We start from the raw sequence: 19882 nt of genomic DNA, 5'->3' as shown, positions 1-19882 counted from the left end.
ATTTGCACCCGTGGCTAGATGCCAAATGCTGTGACAATATCCATCTAACAGAAATACCTGTTTCTATGATGGCAACCTTTGTACCATTCTAGCACAGACTGCCAAGCCCCATCACTCACCTCCTTGAAATAGCTACTATAAAAAAAATTGGGGCAACTGTTCACGGTGAAGTTGGGACCATTTCTCTTCACTTGTCCTTTTAGGAATCCTGCTTCTCTCTTTGCATGTCTAGTGCAGTAATTTTTTGGTATGTTGTTTTGATCACAGACCCTAATATGGTTTGCATCTCTGCTCTTTACTTGAGTGTCTGTTCACTGCTTCCTCTGCTCATTTTGAAGGTTGGAGTCTCGCAGTCATTCTTGAGCCATTGTGACTGTGACCTTAGCATGCCTTCAATATGATTTTTTCAGCTGATACCCACTTGTTAATATCAATGTCAGAGTTTATTCTTACTTTTTTTGTTTCTAAAATTAGATTCACCTACAGCATGTTCCCTGAGCCAGCACTAGCTTCATTTCTGGGACTCATTGACATTGATTATACTGTGACTTTTAATCAAGATCTGTAACCTCTTTTTCTGAATCTCCATTATCACTTATGTTGTATTTATATGATGTGTGGCAGAGCTCCGACCTTGTCCCCATGGGTCCCGTGTTTCCAGGTGGTTTGTGCTAGCTTCAGAGGCTCACTGCAACCCTCCACGTAGCCCTTCTCTCTCTAGGGCCAGGGATAGAGTCTATTGAGCCCTTTTCATCATAAGCCAGTAATGGAGGTTGGTGAGAGAATTCCCACAGTCTCTGTTGCTCCTATGGCCTCATGCCAAAACACTTTAGCCTCCTGTCTTGACAGGGGCCTATTTTCCCCTCCCAGGAAGTGTTTCTGTAGTGGTGGGTTGGGGGGAACCCAGGCCCACCCTCTACTCTGGGTTCCGGCCCAGGGACTCTAATGGTAGCAGTTATTGGCAGCCAACCTTTTACTGCCAGAGTTGCTACATTTCCCTGGACCACTTCCCCACAGCTCTCCTGCTTCTCCCTTCTTCACCCTTACCTTAGGGCTACCTTACCAATGACTTGAGGGTGTCTTCATTAACCAGCCCTTCAGCTGCACTTCCTCTCTGCCTGACTGGAGTGAGCCCTTTTATATTATCAGAGGGGCCTTAACTAGAGTCAAGTGGTCACATTAGCTTAATGGCCTCACCTGATTCTTTGCAGGTTAATTGGAGTCAGGTGTACTCATTAGCCTGGAGCAGCCCCTGCTCTGGTCAGTCAGGGAACAGAAACCTGTTCATCCAGTGGCCAGTAGACTCGCCTTCGGCTCCTCTGCTGAACCCGACTGGCCTGGAGGGAGGAGGGAGACTGCTGCTGCTGGGCCTTGGGCTCTTGCTACTGCTCCAACTGCTACGTTGGCTGGGCCGGACACCACCCACCCTCCTTCTCTGCTACCTGGTTGCTGGCTAGCTGCTGGACTCCCCAACCCACCCTTGGGTGCTGCTACTACTGCTCCAACTACAGCCCCTTGGGGGGGGTGCCGGCCCACTCCACAGAGGGGGGAGTGAGAGACCCCTGCCCCAGCCATTGCTACTGCTGCTGTGGCCACCACTATCACCACCACCTGTGAGGGGTCCTCTCTGCCTGCCTGGCCACCGGGCTGCTGCTGCCTTTGCTGCCTGGGAGCTGCTGGACCCCGAAGGAAGAGGGGACGAGGCCATCTGCTGCTGGGGGAAGCACAGGGACTCTGCAGACCACTGTGAAGGGGGCCTGAAGGCTGAGTAACTTTTGAACTGTGCTCTTGTGGTGGGGGTTTTGACTGTGTTTGTGGGGACACAGGGGGTGTGGCGTGGAGCCTGCCCCCCAGTCCATCTGTGTGTCCCCCCACCACCACCACCGTCGGCGCTGCCCCCTCCACCACTCCCAGTGGACACTTACCATCTGCCTCAAGCTCCTGCCTCCGGGACTCCGCTGCTTGCTTGGCTTGCCACCCCCTTTCACCACCTTTTGGGCCTGAAGCAGCAGCCAGCCCGCACTGACTCTTTTGCAAGCGCACGTGGGTGCATGTGCCACCCTCCCGCCCCATCCTGGATTGACCCCCTTCAGCAAGCTCCCAGCTTTGTCCCTGGCTCCCTGCCCCATTTTGCCCCTTGCAGCCTTTTTACCCTCCCCTTTACCCCAGCACCTCGCTGGCTTCAGTTTGTTTGCCTGCCCCGCCCTTCTCCCTCTGCAGCCTTTGTTTGTTTGCCCCGCCCCGCCTCTGAAGTCAGCCCCTTGGTTCCCTGTCCTGCCTCCAGCCTGGTTCTCCCCCCTCCCCACGTGATACCCCGCCCTGATTGGCCCCTTACTCAGTGCGCCCATGCCCCCTCCCATGTGCTTGCGCCCTTCCCCTGTTTGAGTTTGCCCCGATCTCACTGCACTCCCAAACATTGTTATGACCCCCCTCCCCTAGTGCAGCTAGAGGAGCTGGATTCCTACCCTGAGTCGGTGACTGTCCTCTACAAGCCCTTGATAGCCCCCCTGTCCAGCCCATCCCTTTTGGCGCCCTCCTCCCCTGCCTGCAGCCGAGCGGGGAGGAGTGGTTGACCTGCCTCCCCTTTTCCCTCCCTCCCTGCTCATTATGGCGGGGGACAAGACGTGTGGGGCCCCTCCAGCAGCTCTAGATACCCCTCCCCCACCTGCCCCTCCATCACCTCCCCCCCAGCCTCTACCTCAACTGCTGCTGCCAAACCACCTGTCACCGCCCCCTCCGGGGCGCCGGCAGCGGCGGGCACCGGGGTGACCTCCATTGCTGCCACTTCCCTCCCCCCCTCAGATTCTGGGGGAGCCCCCCCAGCCGGCAGGAAGGGCCAGGATAAGAAGAAGGGGAAGGACCCTGCCAAAAAGTCCAGGCCCTCCATGGCAGGGACTGCCCTCACTTCCGCAGCCCCGCCACTGGCTGTGGCGTCCCACCCCATTGCACCCCCCACCAGCTCTGCGGGTGTCCCTCCCCTGGCCCCAGGGCATACGCCCAGGTGGCGGCAGCCTCCCCGCCTGCCGCTACATCATCTCTGCCGCCCACCGCCTCTGCTACCAGCTATAGCGGCCGGGGCCCCTTTCCCACCATGACCAGGAAGCACGGCGTCCGTTGCCTCCTGGTGCCCACCTCGCCCCATGTAGAGACGTACGTGCGGGTGTTGGCGAGGGAGGTGGGGCCCACGGCCATTGTGGCAGCCTCCAAAATGTACGGGAAGGTGGTCTTCTTCCTGGTATCGGAGGCCGCCGCCCAGGAGGCGGTGGAGAAGGGCCTGGCAGTGGGGGGCGTGTTCGTCCCCCTGGAGCCACTGGGCGACCTGGGCGTCTGCCTTGTCCTGACTTCCATCCCTCCCTTCCTTCCCAGTGCCCCCCTGTTACCTGCCCTCTCTACCCTGGGGAAGCCCATCTCTGTTTTGATCCCTCTCTCACCAGGCTGCAAGGACCCCGCCCTCCGTCACATCCTCTCGTTCCACTGGCAAGTGCAGCTGCAACTGCCGCCGGCAGCGTGGGACGGAGAGGCGCTTGAGGGGTCCTTTTTGATCCCCTACCAGGGGCCCATTACCGGGTGCATTATTCCACGGGGGAGGCCCGGTGCTACCTCTGCTGGGCGATGGGGCATGTCTGGAGGGACAGCCCCTTGGCCCGGCACGGAGAGGCATCCGGGACCCCCAAGCCCCGGCGGGGTGCTGGCCCCGTTATCACCGGCGCCCCTGGCTGCCCGGCGCCCAAAGCCGCCCCCCCCTCCCATTCAGTCCACCACTGCTCCCGCTCGGGCCCAAGGGACACTCCCCCCAGCACACCCAGACTAGCGGGAGAGCCCCACCTCTGCTGCCTACAATCCGGCTGGGCCCCTAGAGGAGGGTGCGGCAGGGATACCGCCAAGCGTGGGAGAGGGCCCGCCCCAGGGGGAACCTTCCCTCTCTCATTCCACCCTACCACTGCCTCCCACGGTCCCTGAGCCATCGTCCCTGCCCCCTGACCTGACCCGTGTTAGCCGGCCCCCCAATGATGCCATGGAGGGCTGGGCCCTAGTCTAGGGGAAGCGGGACAAGCGGAGGCCTCCAGCTCCGCTCCTTTCCACCGATGCGGAAGCCCCCCAGAAGACCAGAGGGGGGCACCGATGCCGAGCCCTCTGCCTTGCCTGCTGGCGTGTGCCATCCCCTGGTGCCAGCTGGGGAAAACTTGGCAGCACGGGAGGGCAGTACCATTCCTCCATTGGAGTCCCTTCCCTCCAAGGTCCCCGATGTAGCCCCACCTGCCCCGTTACCATCCAGAACCCCCGTGAGCTCCGGGGCGAGCGTTGCTTCAGGCACTGGCAGGGAGACCTCCGGGATGGTGGAAGGAGAGCTCCCCTCCATTTACGAGGAGATCGAGGCCCTGGGTCTGACCCCAGTCACCCAGGGGGAGGACGACCCTCTCCTAGAGGGCCTCGATCGGAGCGACCTCACCCCAGCCCCGCCTTCTCCAGGTTCCCTTCCCCATCCGCTGTTTCTGCTCCCACCTCCAAGGGTTCCCTGGGCTCCTCCATCTATCCAGCCGCGGGTGGCACCCTGCTGTTGGCCGCCAAGCCCACCGAGGCGACTGCCGGTGCCGCGCAGCTGGGACCCGAGACCCACGGGCTGCCCCTTGTGGGCGTGGGGCGACCGACCTCCTTCCCGGGTGGGGACCCCACTGAAGATGCTGTGGCTACTATGCCGGCCGTGGTGCCGGAGCCCATCATCACAGAGGGCCCCCTGCCCCGCCCCCAGCTCCCAGAGCCCGATCGAGAGGGGCCATTTCCCAACAGCTTGGCTCCTGGGGCCCAGGATCCTGCCTTTGCCCCTCTCCCTGACTCTGCACCCAACCCCTGCCTTGCTCCTACTCTGGATCCCTGCCCTGCCCCTGATGTCAACCCCGCCCCTGCTCCTTCCACCTCCCATGATATCATTGCCGCCCCTGAGGCCGTCATCTCCGCGTTCTTAGAGGATAGCCCCCAGGGAGCAGCTTCTTCTGTATTTCCCAGTCCCAACTCACTAGGGGCTGCTACCTTCCCTCCGCCGCCCCCAATCAAGGCAGGGTTTGAGGGGAGCTGCGTGGCGCCAGCCCATCGGGCACCACGTCAGAGGTCTGCCCCTTGCCTGCCCGTTTCGGTGGGCCACGGGGCTGTGTCAGTGGTCCTTCCGGAGGAAAGCCGGGAGCAAGTGACCCCATACGGTGCGAGAGGAACTGCGGGAGTTCCTTGAGGATGTCCGGGGCTCCCGTAACAAGGTGCAGCTCGCCCTGCAGCGATGGGGGGACTTCCATCAAATCCTTCAGGCTGTGAGGGCCCTCATGGGGGAGGGTAAAAGGACCGGGAAGCAGGCCGCCGCGGCCTACCAGCGGGTCCACCTCTTCCGTGACTCCCTACTTACGGGGTAGGTCATGGATTGTTGCGCGGCCCATTGGGAACCGCGAGCGTCCCTGCCGGCGAAGATCCCCCTCAGCCCTCCTCATGGCACCTCTCACCATCATCACATTAAACACCCGGGGCTGTAGGATAGGTCTCCGCAGGTGCCAGGTGCTCTCCTTCCTTCGGGAGGGGTGTACTCTGTAGTTTTCCTGCAGGAGACCCATACGGATCCGGCCGCCAAAGATAGCTGGCGGCTGGAATGGGGGGACAGGGTCTACTTTAGCCATCTCACAGTTCGTATGGCTGGAGTGGCGACTCTGTTCTCCTCCGACCTACGGCCCGAGGTGCTGGGGGTGGCCAAGGCTGTGCCGGGCCGCCTGCTGCACCTTCAGGTCCATATGGAGGGGCTCGTGGTCAATCTTGTCAACGTCTATGCCCCGACATCGGGCCCGGAGGGGCTGCGTTTCTTTCGGCAGGCGTCCGCCTTCCTCAGCACCTTGGAACCTCGCGAGTGCCTGGTCCTGGGCAGGGACTTTAATACTACCCTCGAGGAGCAGGACTGCTCGGGGACCGAGCAGTGCCCGGCCGCCGCGGATGTCCTCCGGGAAACAGTCAACCATCACTCCCTGGTGGACATCTGGCGCGACCACCACCCGGACGACGTCTCGACGTTCACTTGTGTCCTGGTGGAGGCCCATCGGTCGCGCCACTCCTGGTTGGACTGCATCTATTTATCATGTTTCCATCTTTCACAGGCCCACTCCTCCAGCATCCGGCCGGCCCCTTTTTCTGATCATCACTTAGCCACCATGACGGTCTCTCTCTGCGCAGAAAGGCCGGGGCCGGCCTATTGGCATTTTAATAACAGCTTGTTGAAGGATGTGGGCTTCGTGGTGTCCTTCCGGGAGTTCTGGCTGGCCTGGCGAGAGCAGCGGCGTGCCTTTCCCTCGGCGCGGCGGCGGTGGGACCTAGGGAAGGTGTGCGCCCGGCTCTTCTGCCGTGACTACACCCGGAGCACCAGCCGACGGAGGGATGCGGCGATAGGGCAGTTGGAACGGGTGGTCTTAGAGCTGGAGAGGCGTCTGGCTGCCAGCCCTGAGGATCCATCCCTCTGCATGCCAGGAGAAGCGGGAGGAGCTCCGGACCCTCGAGGACCATCGGGCCCGGGGTGCTTTTGTTCGATCCCGCATCCGCTTCCTTCGGGAGATGGATCGTGGCTCCCGATTCTTCTACGCCCTGGAGAAAAAGAGGGGGGCCAAGAAGCACATCATCTGCCTCCTCGCAGAGGATGGCACCCCCCTCACGGATCCGGCGGAGATGTGCGGGAGGCCAGGGCCTTCTACGCAGGCCTTTTCTCCCCAGATCCGACCGATCCTAACGCTTGCAGAGTGCTCTGGGACGAACTCCCAACAGTCAGTGCGGGCGACCGAGACCGGCTTGAGCTGCCTCTCACTCTGGCCAAGTTCTCGGAAGCCCTCCGCCGCATGCCCACCAATAAATCTCCAGGCATGGACGGACTGACCGTGGAGTTCTACCGCATGTTCTGGGACGTCCTCGGCCCAGACCTAGTCACCGTCTGGGACGAGTCTTTGCAGAGCGGGGTCCTCCCTCTTTCGTGCAGGCGAGCCGTGCTTGCCTTATTGCCAAAGAAGGGGGACCTCTGCGATCTACAAAATTGGCGTCCCGTCTCGCTGCTCAGCACGGACTACAAGGTTGTAGCGAAAGCCATCTTGCTGCGGCTAGGGTCCATGCTGGCGGACGTGATCCACCCAGACCGGACCTACACCGTCCTGGGCCGCACCATATTCAACAACCTGTCTCTGGTCCGGGACCTCTTGGAACTCAGGTGTAGGGACGGTCTGTCGTTCGCCCTCCTGTCCCTGGATCAGGAGAAGGCATTCGACAGGGTGGATCTCCTGAGCACTCCGCGAGCGTTTGGCTTCAGACCCCAATTTGTGGGTTTTCTCCAGGTGCTGTACGCCTCCGCAGAGTGTCTGGTCAGGCTCAACTGGACCCTGACCAAACCGGTCAGCTTCGGGCGAGGAGTACGGCAGAGGTGCCCTCTCTCGGGCCAGCTGTACGCTCTGGCGATCGAGCCCTTCCTCTGTCTCCTACGTAGGGGGTTGGCGCTATGGGAGCCAGAGCTGCGGCTGGTCCTGTCGGCATACGCTGACGATGTGCTCCTCGTGGTCCAGGACCCGGACGACTTGGCGTGGGTGTAGGCTTGCCAGGCTGTCTACTCGGCAGCCTCCTCAGCCCGGGTCAACTGAGTCAAGCTGGCTTGGTGATAGGGGACTGGCGGCAGGCGAGCTCCCTCCCACCCGCGCTTCAGGCTATCAGGTGGAGCGCGGGTCCGCTGCTCTATCTGGGTGTTTACCTTCTGCCACGCATCCGTCTCCGCCGGAGAACTGGCACAGTTTAGAGGGCAGGGTGGTAGAGTGGCTCCGGAGATGGACAGGACTGCTCCGGTGTCTGTCTCTTCGAGGGCGGGCACTGGTGCCCAATCAACTAGTCCTGTCCATGCTCTGGTACCAGCTCAACACCCTGGTCCCGGCCAACCTCTGGACATTGATTCTGGAGTTCTTCTGGTCAGGACTGCACTGGGTCTCTGCACGGGTTCTCCATCTACCCGTGGAGGAGGGAGGGCAGGGCCTGAAGTGTCTCCGCACTCAGGTCCATGTCTTCCGCCTCCAGGCCCTGCAGAGGCTCCTTTATGGTGCAGGTAGTCCGGCGTGGAGTGTACTGGTGAATGCCTTCCTGCACCGCTTCCGAGGGCTCCGATATGACCGGCAGCTCCTTTACCTCCATCCGAGGTGTCTTCCGCGAGACCTCTCAGGGCTGCTGGTCTTCTACCAGGACCTCCTCCGGACCTGGAAACTGTTCACAGCGACCAGGTCCGTGGCGGCCTCTGTGGGGGAAGATCTCCTCACGGAGCCCCTGCTACACAACCCCCAGCTCCGTGTGCAGGTGGCGGAGTCCCCCTCGGTGCACCAGAGGTTGATCCTGGCAGAAGTTACCAGAGTCGGAGACCTCCTGGACTACGACTGGGGAGACTGGCTGGATCCCCTGATGCTCGCTCAGCGCATGGGGCTCTCCAGACCTCGTACTCCCCTGCGCGTACTTCAGGAGGTGAGGGCCGCTTTGCTGCCCGCTGCTCGGGTTTACCTCGACCAGGTCCTGTGAGAGGGCGCACCCCGCCCACCCTCCACCCCAGGCCCTCCGGACCTTTTTATCGGGCCCCTGCCCCGTGGACCCGACCGACCCCACCCCACCCCACCCCTTCACCGCGAGCCAGCTACGCGAGCTGCAGCCAGTCTGGTTCCAGACCGCACCAAGGAAACATCTCTACACGCTCGTGCTCCACACCCTTCACGTCCTCACCCTCGCGTCCCGCCCTGACACAAAGTGGCGGGACCTCCTGCCACCTCTAGAGGGTGAGGAGCCCCGGTGGGCCAGCCTATATTCCACCTTAGTCCCGAGGCCCGCTGGGGATATCAGTTGGTGGCTCCTTCATGGGGCCGTGAGCACGGGCGTGTACTTGGTGCGGTTCACCCCAATCCCGGACACCTGCCCCTTTTGCGGCGTGAGGGAAACCCTGGCGCACGTCTACCTGGAATGCGCCAGGCTGCAGCCCCTATTCTGGCTCCTCACGAATATTTTGTTAAGATTTTGGTTGCACTTTTCCCCTCACCTCCTTATCTATGCACTCCCTGTCCGTGACCCTGCTAAGTCGCGGGACCTCCTGGTCAACCTCCTCCTGGCCCTGGCTAAAGTGGCCATCTATAAAACCAGGGTGAGGAGGTTGGCCGATGGAGTCTCCTGCGACTGTGGGGCCTATTTCCGCTCCTCTGTTCATTCACGCCTCCGGGCAGAGTTCCTCTGGGCGGCGTCCACTGACTCCCTTGACGCCTTTGAGGAGCGGTGGGCGCTGTCCGGGGTTCTCTGCTCGGTGTCCCCGTCCGGTTCCCTTCGTTTGACCCTTTGACCGCACTCCTGTCCCTGTTGTTCATTAGTTGTACCCCGTAATTATTTGGTTTTCCAGGTCCTGTGGACCCCCCGCTTAGGCTGGGGCAGGGGATCCTTTAGCTTCGCCCGCCCACTTCCTGGATCCCAATAAGGCTACTCTGCTGTACCCAACTGGCCTGAGTCTATCACAGATGACATGTTCTCCACTTGTATAATTCTGTTACCTCTTAACTTACCTTTAATGGAGACATCAGTGAATTGTGGAGTGATTGCCTAGCCTGTGTGGCTCACGTCTCACTGGTGTGTGACTTTACTTTTCCTGTCTATGCAGATGGCTAAATGTGAGGCAGTTGTGCTAAGGGAAAAGTACATACAGGCCTCATCGCTGAAGCTTCAGCCAGCACAGGGTGATGCACTCTTCCAGTCATGACAGCGGAGGGGCTACATGAGTTGCACTCACCCCAGACATGAAGGTGGTAGGAGACAAGAGAGAAACTTCAATCCTGCAGCTAAGAGAAATTTCTCCGTCCATTCAGCAACTAGAAAGTGAGAGAGACATAATTGTTCATCTGCCACCCCCTGCAGCTAAGCAAGGGGGTGAGTTAAACAGCATGTTCAGAGTTATGGGGAGGTCCTAGAAATGCAGTGTAATTCATACCTCTAATTCATAGTCTTAGCCTGTCACAAGATGATGTCGATATCAAATTTTCATTCTGAGCTTGCTGAGATACTCATTTAGATTTTATTATCTTTGGGGTCAGGGAGGTGTGTCTATGTATATGTAAAACACCTAGCACATTTGGGCCTTCATCTTGATTGGGGCCTGTAGGCACTACTGAAATAAGAACAAAGAGTAATCATAGATGCTGTGCAATATGAATTCGGGCTACGATGTGGAACAGCAACAGCATTAATGGAACTGCTGGACCACTTGCTGATCACTTCCTCTTCATGTTCAAGGCGTGCTTCTTTGACCTTGTCTTCCCAAATAAAAGCATCTAGCATATCTTAAAACAAGGAAAAACAACCCATCATTCGCATATACCACGCAGTTGCAAACAAAAATCTATACATAGTTTATCTTGTGGAAAGATAAATGGAGAAGGAACCACATATGACATCATTTAAAACACCACTGGAGATTATTTAGACAACACAATGAGGGGTGCAGTATGAAAAATTAATAGGATAGAAAAAGCAGGTTCTACATGCAGGTTTCATGTTAGCACTTCTTATACTAGTCTCTTATTAGCATTACAAATGTAGTAACTTGATTCAAATTGAATAAGTTTAATATTTTTTCTATCCTACGGTGTTGTTCATGCTTTACAATCACATAAGAAAGAGCTAAATAACATTAAAATTATTCACTTCTGGATCTGACGTATTGAGTTTTCTGTAAGTTTGTACATGGCAAATGTGACTAGCAGCTTCTAATTAAGCCAGTTTAGCTGCTGAGATATTCAAAAGTAGTTAGAAATCAGTAGACCACCTAATCAAGGTTTTTATTTCTATTTATAAAAGGAAATAAAATAAGATGTATATTATCTTATTGTATAAGATTTTTATATTTTACAAATCTTATTTTATTTACTTTTTCACATCAAGCAGATTTAGCTGTTAAGTAGAAGCACGTACATGTTTCCCCACATCTTCAAATGTCGGTACAAGCCTTGTGGGCCTGCTGACTCTGCTGCCCTTGTGAGAGTGAAATGTGTGTGACAGCTGAAATCTGTAATGTAATTGTTTTTTTTGGAATCCTTCCAGACCTAACTGGAAGCTTTACTTTCTTCTAATGCTTGTAAAGCTTGCCTCTAATGTGAAACATGCTCCCCCTAACATCTGTCTCATAGAAATTCTACGTCTTAAAAGTTTCTCTGTCTTCTGTTTGTAGTTAACATATACGTTTTACAGTGTGTGTGTATTTATTTGTGTGTATATCATGAAGGTGTCAGAAGCAACTCCATAGTTAAAGTTGCATTCAGATTTTCACTTTAAAGCAGGATTCAAATTCTTGGCCTCAATTCTCAGATACAGGAATGAAGTGTTTTAGACAGGAAGTGAGGGGGGGAAGGAAAAGTAGCTTTTTAAGCCGCCTTTGAGTTCTGAGGAAGGCAGGACCTGCCTGGCCCTGGTGTAAGCTAAGTCCACTCAGTTTTGCTCTAATGTATGCTCTGCTTCCTGTGGTCCCCAGAAAGCAGACATTAGCCATTGTACATTATACTCCAGCCATAACCTCAGTCAGCCCTTAACATGCCCCTGTATTGCAGAAACTGGGACTAGAGCCTTATGCTAGCCAGGGAGACCTCTTGCAAGCAGCTATTCTTATGGGGCCTTAGTGTAAGTGAGAATTTGGGGTCCTTGTATTTACCACATAAATGCATCAATTTAGTATAAATATGAATGCCTGGAAGAGTGGCATGGATGGTGTGTGATAAGCTTGGGCCCCACCAGGCTGTACAGGTAAAATGCCCTGCTGCAGTGCTTTTGCTGTGACTTAGGGCACAGGAACACGCCTTCTTGGTAAATGATACCAGGTGGAGAAGGCAGAGAAACACTCCCTCTCCTCCTGTGATCCTCCAGCCCTGACACCACTCCCGTCTGAGCCACCCCCTTCCCCCCCCATGAAATGCTTGGAGTTAAGTGAACATTGTGGGCACCAGCATGTCGGGTATAAATGTGTATTAAGTCTGTCTCTCTTCTCTCTCCCCTCCCCCAGGTAAGAAACTAAATAAATGAGGCTCTCTCCATTTGTGTTTTTGAAGGTCATGAAACCAAGGCCATGCTGAATAACAGTGGACCGCGCTACAAACGCAGCAAGATAGAAAGGCGCATGAACATTGATATTTTCTTTTGTGTGGGGCTTCTGTTCATCATGTGTCTTATCGGAGCACTAGGTATGGAGCAACAGTGAAAATCTCCTCTTCCATTTGAAATGTTTGGTTTTCTTTGTTGTGATTAAGATTTGTTCTTATTAGGCGTGTGTATGTTCCAAAACCTAGATGTGATCACCTTTACTCTGGGGAACTTAACTGAAATTTCAGGGTTGATGCATATCTTTATAATGGGTTTGAATCAAAATCTCAAATCTGAATAATCCCAAATGTGGGAGGAAATTCAGTTGTGGGTATGAATTTTCATCTCCAGTTCTAGTAGGATTTGCTAGATGCTAATCGTGGAAGAGGTCATCTTCACTGCATTGCAGAAAGCTGCAGAACAGGCTTGCATTCCAGTACTGACTGTGATCCTATCCTAGTCAGAGCAGGATCAATACATTTTCTTAACTCTAATGAAGAAAGGGCCAAAGTTGGAGCCCAGTGAGTTTTCCATGGGCCATGACTTTACAGAGGTTACAAAGGCTCCTGTAGGTTTCTTGTGGTTTCTAAACATTTTCACTAAACTGCAGCACAGCCATGAAGTTGCCTAGTGCTACAGCTTTGATGTAAAAGTTCACACACACAGAGTTGTATCGTACCATACTGAAGCCCTAACAAGTTTCCAGGTAGCTGCCCATGAGAGCTGTAATGAGACATACAAGCAAGCCATTAGATTATTACTTCTAGAAGTAAGGGAGCATCAGAAAAGAGGAATCTGTTTAAGATGAACAGTAGAACTGAGTAAATCCCTTTTTAGTTTTGCCACTTCATGTTGGAATGAGCTTTTTTTTGGGCTTAGAAATGGGATTTCAGTTTAACAGCTGAGTTGTATGCATATGAGAGAGATTTTATTTTCATTGTTCCCGGGCTGCTGTCATTTAGATTTAGACTCTTGTATTTGTCATGTGCAGAGACCCCTGAGTAGCAAAATCCTTTAAGTTCCGATTTGATGTGTGGACACAGATGCAAAAAGTCAACATTTAAAAACCAATTTATCTGCTTATCTTAAAAAAGATAAGAATTAAACATGAAATGTTCATACAGTGAAACACATAAAACAGTAATAAATCCACTAGATTTCATCCTCTTAAAATGACCTTCAGCGCCAACAGTGGTTTAGTAGTTTGTTTTATGTGATAAAATTGTTTGAATATAGGATTTCAGAAAAAAAATATTACTGATGATTTAGTGATCGGTATCTTGCTTGCAGATAACGTAATATTAGCAAAACTTGGGGGAGTAGGTAACTCATGAGTGTGGTAATGGGATAATCATCCTTGTTCAAATATGATAAGGTCTCTAGCAGCCAAAGCTGTTGCTATCTGACAGGTGTTTTCATGGCCACTGTAAGCGGGAGAATAGTCCCACTATTGTGGGGAACTTTCCTGGCTTCTGTACTACCCCGGTTAAGTGGGCTAGCGAAAGGATCTGAGTCCTCGCTCCTACTTCCTTTACCCAGTGGCCTCCCTGCCCTTGAGGACTCCCCTTCCACTCTCCTGTCTGGCAGAGTCCTCGTAACTCCAACAAGGCTGGACCCAGGATTCCTGGAGGGCTCGACCCCCAACCCTGCTGTGGTCACCTAGGGGCTAGGGTGTCCCCACTCTGGGGTACTCTCTCTGTACTGGGCACTTCTCTGACCCACTGATCATTACATACAATTTGAAGCAAATGCAAGTTATTTAATCAACAATTAATTTTAAAAAGAATAAGGAAAAATGGGAAAGGTTAAAGGAAACACATCAACCTGCTCTGTGGCAGGGAACATCACAAACAGCGTCTCTGGAATGTCAGGGTAGTTCACAGCCTGTTCCTTGTAAGTCCCAGGCCTCCTTCTCAGGTCCTGGTTGTGCTGCAGGGATGCTGTGGGTTGGACACTCGCTCTGGTGGTGGCCACACGCTCTCAAGCTCTAGGGGGCATAGCCCTTCTTCCCAGCGTTGCCCCCGCCCCATCAGGGTTACCAATCCCCCTCCAAGTCTGGCCTGCAGAGCCTCCTGGCTGAGGCGTCTTCCTGTGCTGGGCCCACTGCCAAGGGTCCCCCCTTGCACTCCCCAGCAGCTCACGCCACCCGGCTCCGGACTGCTTCAGCCCCAGCCCCAGCTCCACTCTGTCTCAGCTCCAGCTCCACTCTGCCTCCAGCTCCCTGGGCTGCTTCTCTTGCCCCTCTGGCTCTGGTTGCTACAGCTCTGCTCCCAGGACGGGTCTGCTCTGCAGGCTGCTTCTGTGACTCTGCTCCCAGCACTGACCTGCTTCATGGGCTGCTTTTCTGGCCCCTCTGGCTCTGGTTGCTGCAGCTCTGCTCCCAGGGCAAGTCTGCTCTCTCTGGGCTGTGCCTCTGGCTTTGAGGCTGCAGCTCGCCTCCCAGAACAGGGTCTGCTCTCTCTGGGCTGCTTTTCTGGTCCCTCTGGATCTGGCACAGCTCTGCTCCCCAGCTCAGCTTGGGCCCCTGCTTTCTCCTTAGCTCAGCCCCACTTTGTCTGACCCAGGCAATTCCAGCTCACACAGAGGACGGGACCTCCCTGGCCTCCTGACTCCCTGATTAGCCTGCCCGCCCTGTCATTCAGGCTGGTACCTGGAGCATTGGCCTCTCCACATTGTTCCTAGGGACTGTCAATCTCAGGGTCCTGAATCCCCATCGACCCTTCCTCCTTTTAGTACTGGGATCTAGCAACTAAAACACCCCCACTGAATGTTAGTAAGGGGGCAACAGTCCCCTTACACCAGCATAAAACAATTTGGGAGTCTCTATCCAGTTCTTAGTAGGACAGATGTTCACATCACAAAAACTGCTTCCACAATTGGCATTAATAGCATCTTCTTCAAGAGTGTCAGGAAAGAGGCCAAGATAAAGGCCTGAAGAGTGAAGTACTAGAGGATTTGCCTTTTGAAATGGGTATGGAGCCACAGACAGTGCAGGGGAAGCTTGTGTTCCTGCTGACTGCCTGTACAGTATCAAACTACACTAGTTCTGTATGGAAATTCAGTTTCCAGTGCTGTTAAGCTAACAGCCTTCTTGAACAACATGCATATCTGGGAGGCCAGAAAGAAAGATTTTGCAGTAGTCATGGCAGGAAGCAATGAAACCTTGAACAAGAGATTTGTCTTCAGGAATGGAAAGGAAAGGACAGAGATCTTGGAGAAACTGAGGAGGAAGACCCATCCATTTCTGGATGTGGCCTAAGACTAGTAAATAAAGGGAGAGGGAGGAATCTAAAATAAATGCCAAACTGCAGGACTGAGTCATGGGGAGCGTGAATGGTAGTGTCAACAGTAAAAGAAGTTGAAGGGGAAGTGAAGAAGTTTAGAAAGGAAGAGAATAACTTCAGTTTTGGCCACATTAAATCTCTCTCTCCACTGACCTCTTTAACTTGAGTCATTAGTATAGCTGATACTTGAATCTGTGTAAGCAAATGGAATCACCCAGAGACAGAATGTAAGTGAGAAGAGCAAAGGGTAAAGGAAAGAGCTCTGGGGAAACTCCCACAGACCGTGGGAGAAGGGAGGAGGAAGAGGATTCCCTAAAGGATACCCACACTTCAAATTTACTACTAATCTAACCTTTATAAAAATGTGCAATGGTGTTCTACATTAATGGTGCAGTTTACAGTAGACTTACAGCATTGCTTGGGGCCTTTGCTGTGGAATATTTTTCCTTTTTAACAAGAGTATAAGAAATAGAATATTCCAGAACTCTTGCCCCACCACTGTTTTGCTCAGCTTACTCCACTAAAATAGTGTTGATTCTGTATAGGTCATGGCATTTGGAATGGGAATTTTTCAGAACGCCCACCATACGAAGTCCCAGACATGAATGGCAACTACCTTTCCTCAGCTCTTGCTGGTTTCTACATGTTCTTGACAATGATAATCCTATTACAGGTAAAACAGAAATTTTAAAAAAGCTGTAGTTTTGGAAATGGTGATATAATGGCTGGCAAGCAGATGTCAAGTTACACCCTCTTGATAGTTGAATTTATTTTTAAAACTTTTGTAAAGATACTATAGTATTTTACAGAAATGGTCCAAAATACTAGTGTGTGTGTGTTAGTTAGTTAGTTAGTTAACTAGTAGTTAGTGCAATATTATGGACCATTACTGTAGAATGCTTAAATGATAACAGCCTTTTGTGTATTTGTAAATAAAGATCACATGGTAGAGAACCAGTTGCTATATACATCAGGTGGAAGCATCTTTTTATCTTGAAAGCTTCTTAAGTTTTAGGGTCCTACAGCATCTGAAAACCCATACATAGTTACAGTCAATTCACGATAGTCACTATAGTATGGGTATGTAGGTATGTATATAGCCACAATTATATATATTTAAGATACAGTCTTTTTTTTATTTCTTCTGACCCTTCCCCAGTGTATTGATATGAAGGCGGTGGTAATATCATTAAACTAGTTCCAGAATTGATTGCATGCACACGAAGGAGGACAATTCCGTCAGTATGTTAGAACTGTCAGTGTTTTCTCCCCTGATTCAGAATGAGAATTCTACTTAGTAGCTCAAGGAAACAGTGAAACAAAAATTTTTGTACACTTTACCAACAGGGAATAATAACTAGATAAGGCTGTGTTGGCGTGGAAAAAGAAGATAAATTAGAACTGGGAGACCATATATCTGAGTCTGATTAAGCCTAACTGAGAACATTTTATGGAATGGGGATTTATTTTTCATATCTATTATTATAGCCACTGAGATATAAACAGACAGAATTTGTTTAACATGAATAAAATATGAGGACAACTTTCTGAGCTGTTGGTAGAATCCCTAGGGAAGTTATGCATTATTTCTGAAACAGAATACTTGTACGTTTTGGGAATTTAGAGGTTTTTGGGGTATAACAGGAGAGGGGAAAGTGGTAAACAAAGCAGTTACTTGTGAAATGTATTTATGTTAAGAGTTGAAAAATATGCTAGTCCATCCTATTTTAGGAGCAATCTGAGAAAGATGCACCTTGGCCTAGAAACACATTTTGGATTGTGTTGTGAATCCCATCTGAGCAGTTCCAAATATAGCACCTCTTGACCCACATCCACCGCACCTATCCATAGGGTGCTATTATGTGTACAGCATCATTCCACTTCTGGATGGCTGTTTCTGGCACCATAGCCTCAGTCCTAAAATATGAATTTCCTGGTAGTATACCATTCCCATAGATGCATGTTTAGTGAGAGTCAGCAGATGCATGAACATTATTTTCTGTGCTTATGGTCAAGATGCTACATCATGGAGGTCACAGCGCTTCGGTGAGGGTGACCGTGACCTATAAATTCCCTGTGAATTACAGGGACAGTGAAAATCTCCCTGCCACTGAGTTAATAAGACTTAGACTCCAGAAAGAACTGGTTCTTTTTCTTCTTCATAAAGTGTCATGACTGCAACTGACGTGGGTCTTGGCTGATAGTGAAAAGTACAGCGAGAAAAAAGACCCACCACTGAGGTTCTAACATCTTGTGGAACATTCTTCTTTCAGATTTTAATCCCCATTTCTCTCTACGTGTCCATCGAGTTTGTCAAGCTGGGCCAAGTTTTCTTAATTCACAGTGACATTGATCTGTATGATGAAGATGTAGATTTGCCCATACAGTGCCGAGCCCTAAATATCACTGAAGATCTGGGGCAAATCCAGTACATTTTCTCAGATAAAACTGGGACGCTAACAGAGAACAAGATGGTGTTTCGGCGCTGTACTGTCGATGGAAATGAGTTTTCACATCAGGAAAATGGTAAAACACAAAGAAATATTATTGTATTATGAGCCTACTATACCTACTGTACCTTAGTGGCTTAGTGTTTCATTTTGTGGTTTGTTTGGGGGTTTTTTGTTTTGTTTTCTTTGTCTTATTATAAGGTTCACTAGAGAGTGGAAGTTTTTAAAAATTATTGTGAAGCCACACAACTAATCTTCATATTCCCACATCAAACACCTCAGCCTCTGTTCTATTGTGATCAACAATTCAGGACTGCAAGGAAGAAATACCCTCTTAAATTCACCTCGCTGCAGTAACTGCCACCCCTACCTTTCCCTGATTCTTACTAAGTGAGATAAGTGGTAATTAAACTCAGTGGGTCCAAAAGTAATTACCATACAACCATCTGGGTAATGTGAAAGGTAGGAACAATTATGCGTTTGCTAGAAACGGGCCTAAACTACAAAGTCCATATCTGAAGTTCCCCAAAGTTTGCAGGTATTTGAATCTGGGTATTTTGGCTAGGTCCATTTGCTGATAGTTACTTTTTCATTAATAAATACTGTTATGGATTTTGTTAAAACCTCACTGAAACTGATGGGTGTGAATGCTGTCTTCATTTAAGATAGCTGTAAGAGATAGTTAAGGAGCCCCACCTAAAAATAGGCATAAACTCACACCATATAGGCGGAGGGCACAATGTGTGTGTGAGTGAGAGAGAGAGAGAAGGTGACGTACAGACAAACTGAGCACACGGACAGACAAACTGAAGCAAGACATACTAAGAGAGCCCGGTCAAGCACAGTCTATGGCCCTGAAAGAAGCTAGAGAATGGGCTTCTGGGTCTGGTGCTGGCTAAAGATGTTTGGGACTGTAAGCAAAGAATCTGTCTTGTTTTGGTTCCTTCTGCATTCAGAGATGCAGGATTCTGTATGTTCCTTTTAAATAAATAAGTTTGTCTCAAAGAAAACACTAGACCTCATCGTCAATTTTTACACCCAACTGCAACCCCCTCAGGGCCGCAAACTTTCACAAACCACTTGGGTCAAAAAAGGATAACAGTACTATTGGTCTAATCCCGCAGTCCTTGCTAAGGCAAAATTCCCATTTGATCGCAACTCCCTTTCATGTTGTATTCTTCAGTGGGAGTTTTTCCTGTGTGGGTAATGCAAAATTAGGCCCAAAGTACTTTATTATGCATATAACTACTCCACCTCTACATTATATTTAGAATGTCATTAAGCTGGCCAGCATCTGCCAAATAGATTTTCATGCTCTGTGAGTGAAAACATTACCAAATTTGTGAATTACCATAGTTCATTCTTCTCTTCCACTGAACTGCAAAAAGTGCAGCTAAAGATATTTTAGTTAACAGAAGTCCATAAAAGTGATCAGTTTCTTGTTTTGTTTGGCTTGGTTTGTAATGATAAACATTTCAGTGGGAAGCTTGCCAAGAAACTGAACTATGCATGGAAGTTTTTTTCTGGTGATGGTTTAAAGATTGTGTGATGGGTCTCCAGTGTACAACCTGGAACTGTGGGACTGCTGTGCCCTCTTAATGCTCTAGCCTGGGCTGTCTCTCAAGATGTTTTGCCAGTGACAAGCAGCACAACCCCTCCAGATGTTATGATCACTCAGTCAACAATATGCAGGGACGCACCCAGCTAAATCCAATAAATGCTCTCTAAGCCAGTGGTTCTCAGCCAGGGGTATGTGTACCCTGAGTGTATGCAGAAATCTTCCAGGGGATACATCAACTCATCTAGATATTTGCCTGGTTTTACAACAGACTACATAAAAAGCACTAGTGAAGTCAGTACAAACTAAAATTTCATACAGACAATGACTTATTTATACTGCTTTATATACTATAAACTGAAATGTAAGTACAATATTTATATTCCAATCAATTTATTTTAATATCAGATGGTAAAAATGAGAAAGTAAGTACATTTTCAGTAATAGTGTAACACTGT

At 51.2% G+C, this 19882-nt stretch overlaps 1 protein-coding gene across 1 annotated transcript in view; it reads left to right on the top strand.

The window, feature by feature from the left end:
• The window catches only part of ATP10B (ATPase phospholipid transporting 10B (putative)), an 83665-nt gene that overhangs the window by 29351 nt on the left and 34432 nt on the right, over window positions 1-19882 (top strand). Inside the window, exons 6-8 of the mRNA XM_077823975.1 lie at window positions 12102-12233; window positions 15962-16089; window positions 17690-17942. Coding sequence (XP_077680101.1) covers window positions 12102-12233; window positions 15962-16089; window positions 17690-17942 — 513 coding nt within the window. The remainder of the gene's footprint in view (window positions 1-12101; window positions 12234-15961; window positions 16090-17689; window positions 17943-19882) is intronic.

This window comes from Eretmochelys imbricata, chromosome 8 (genome assembly GCF_965152235.1).
Source record: "Eretmochelys imbricata isolate rEreImb1 chromosome 8, rEreImb1.hap1, whole genome shotgun sequence".
In the NCBI taxonomy this organism is placed as follows: Eukaryota; Metazoa; Chordata; order Testudines; family Cheloniidae; genus Eretmochelys; species Eretmochelys imbricata.
The sequence above is the reverse complement of the archived record's forward strand: the minus strand, read 5'-3'. Positions and strand labels throughout refer to the sequence as shown.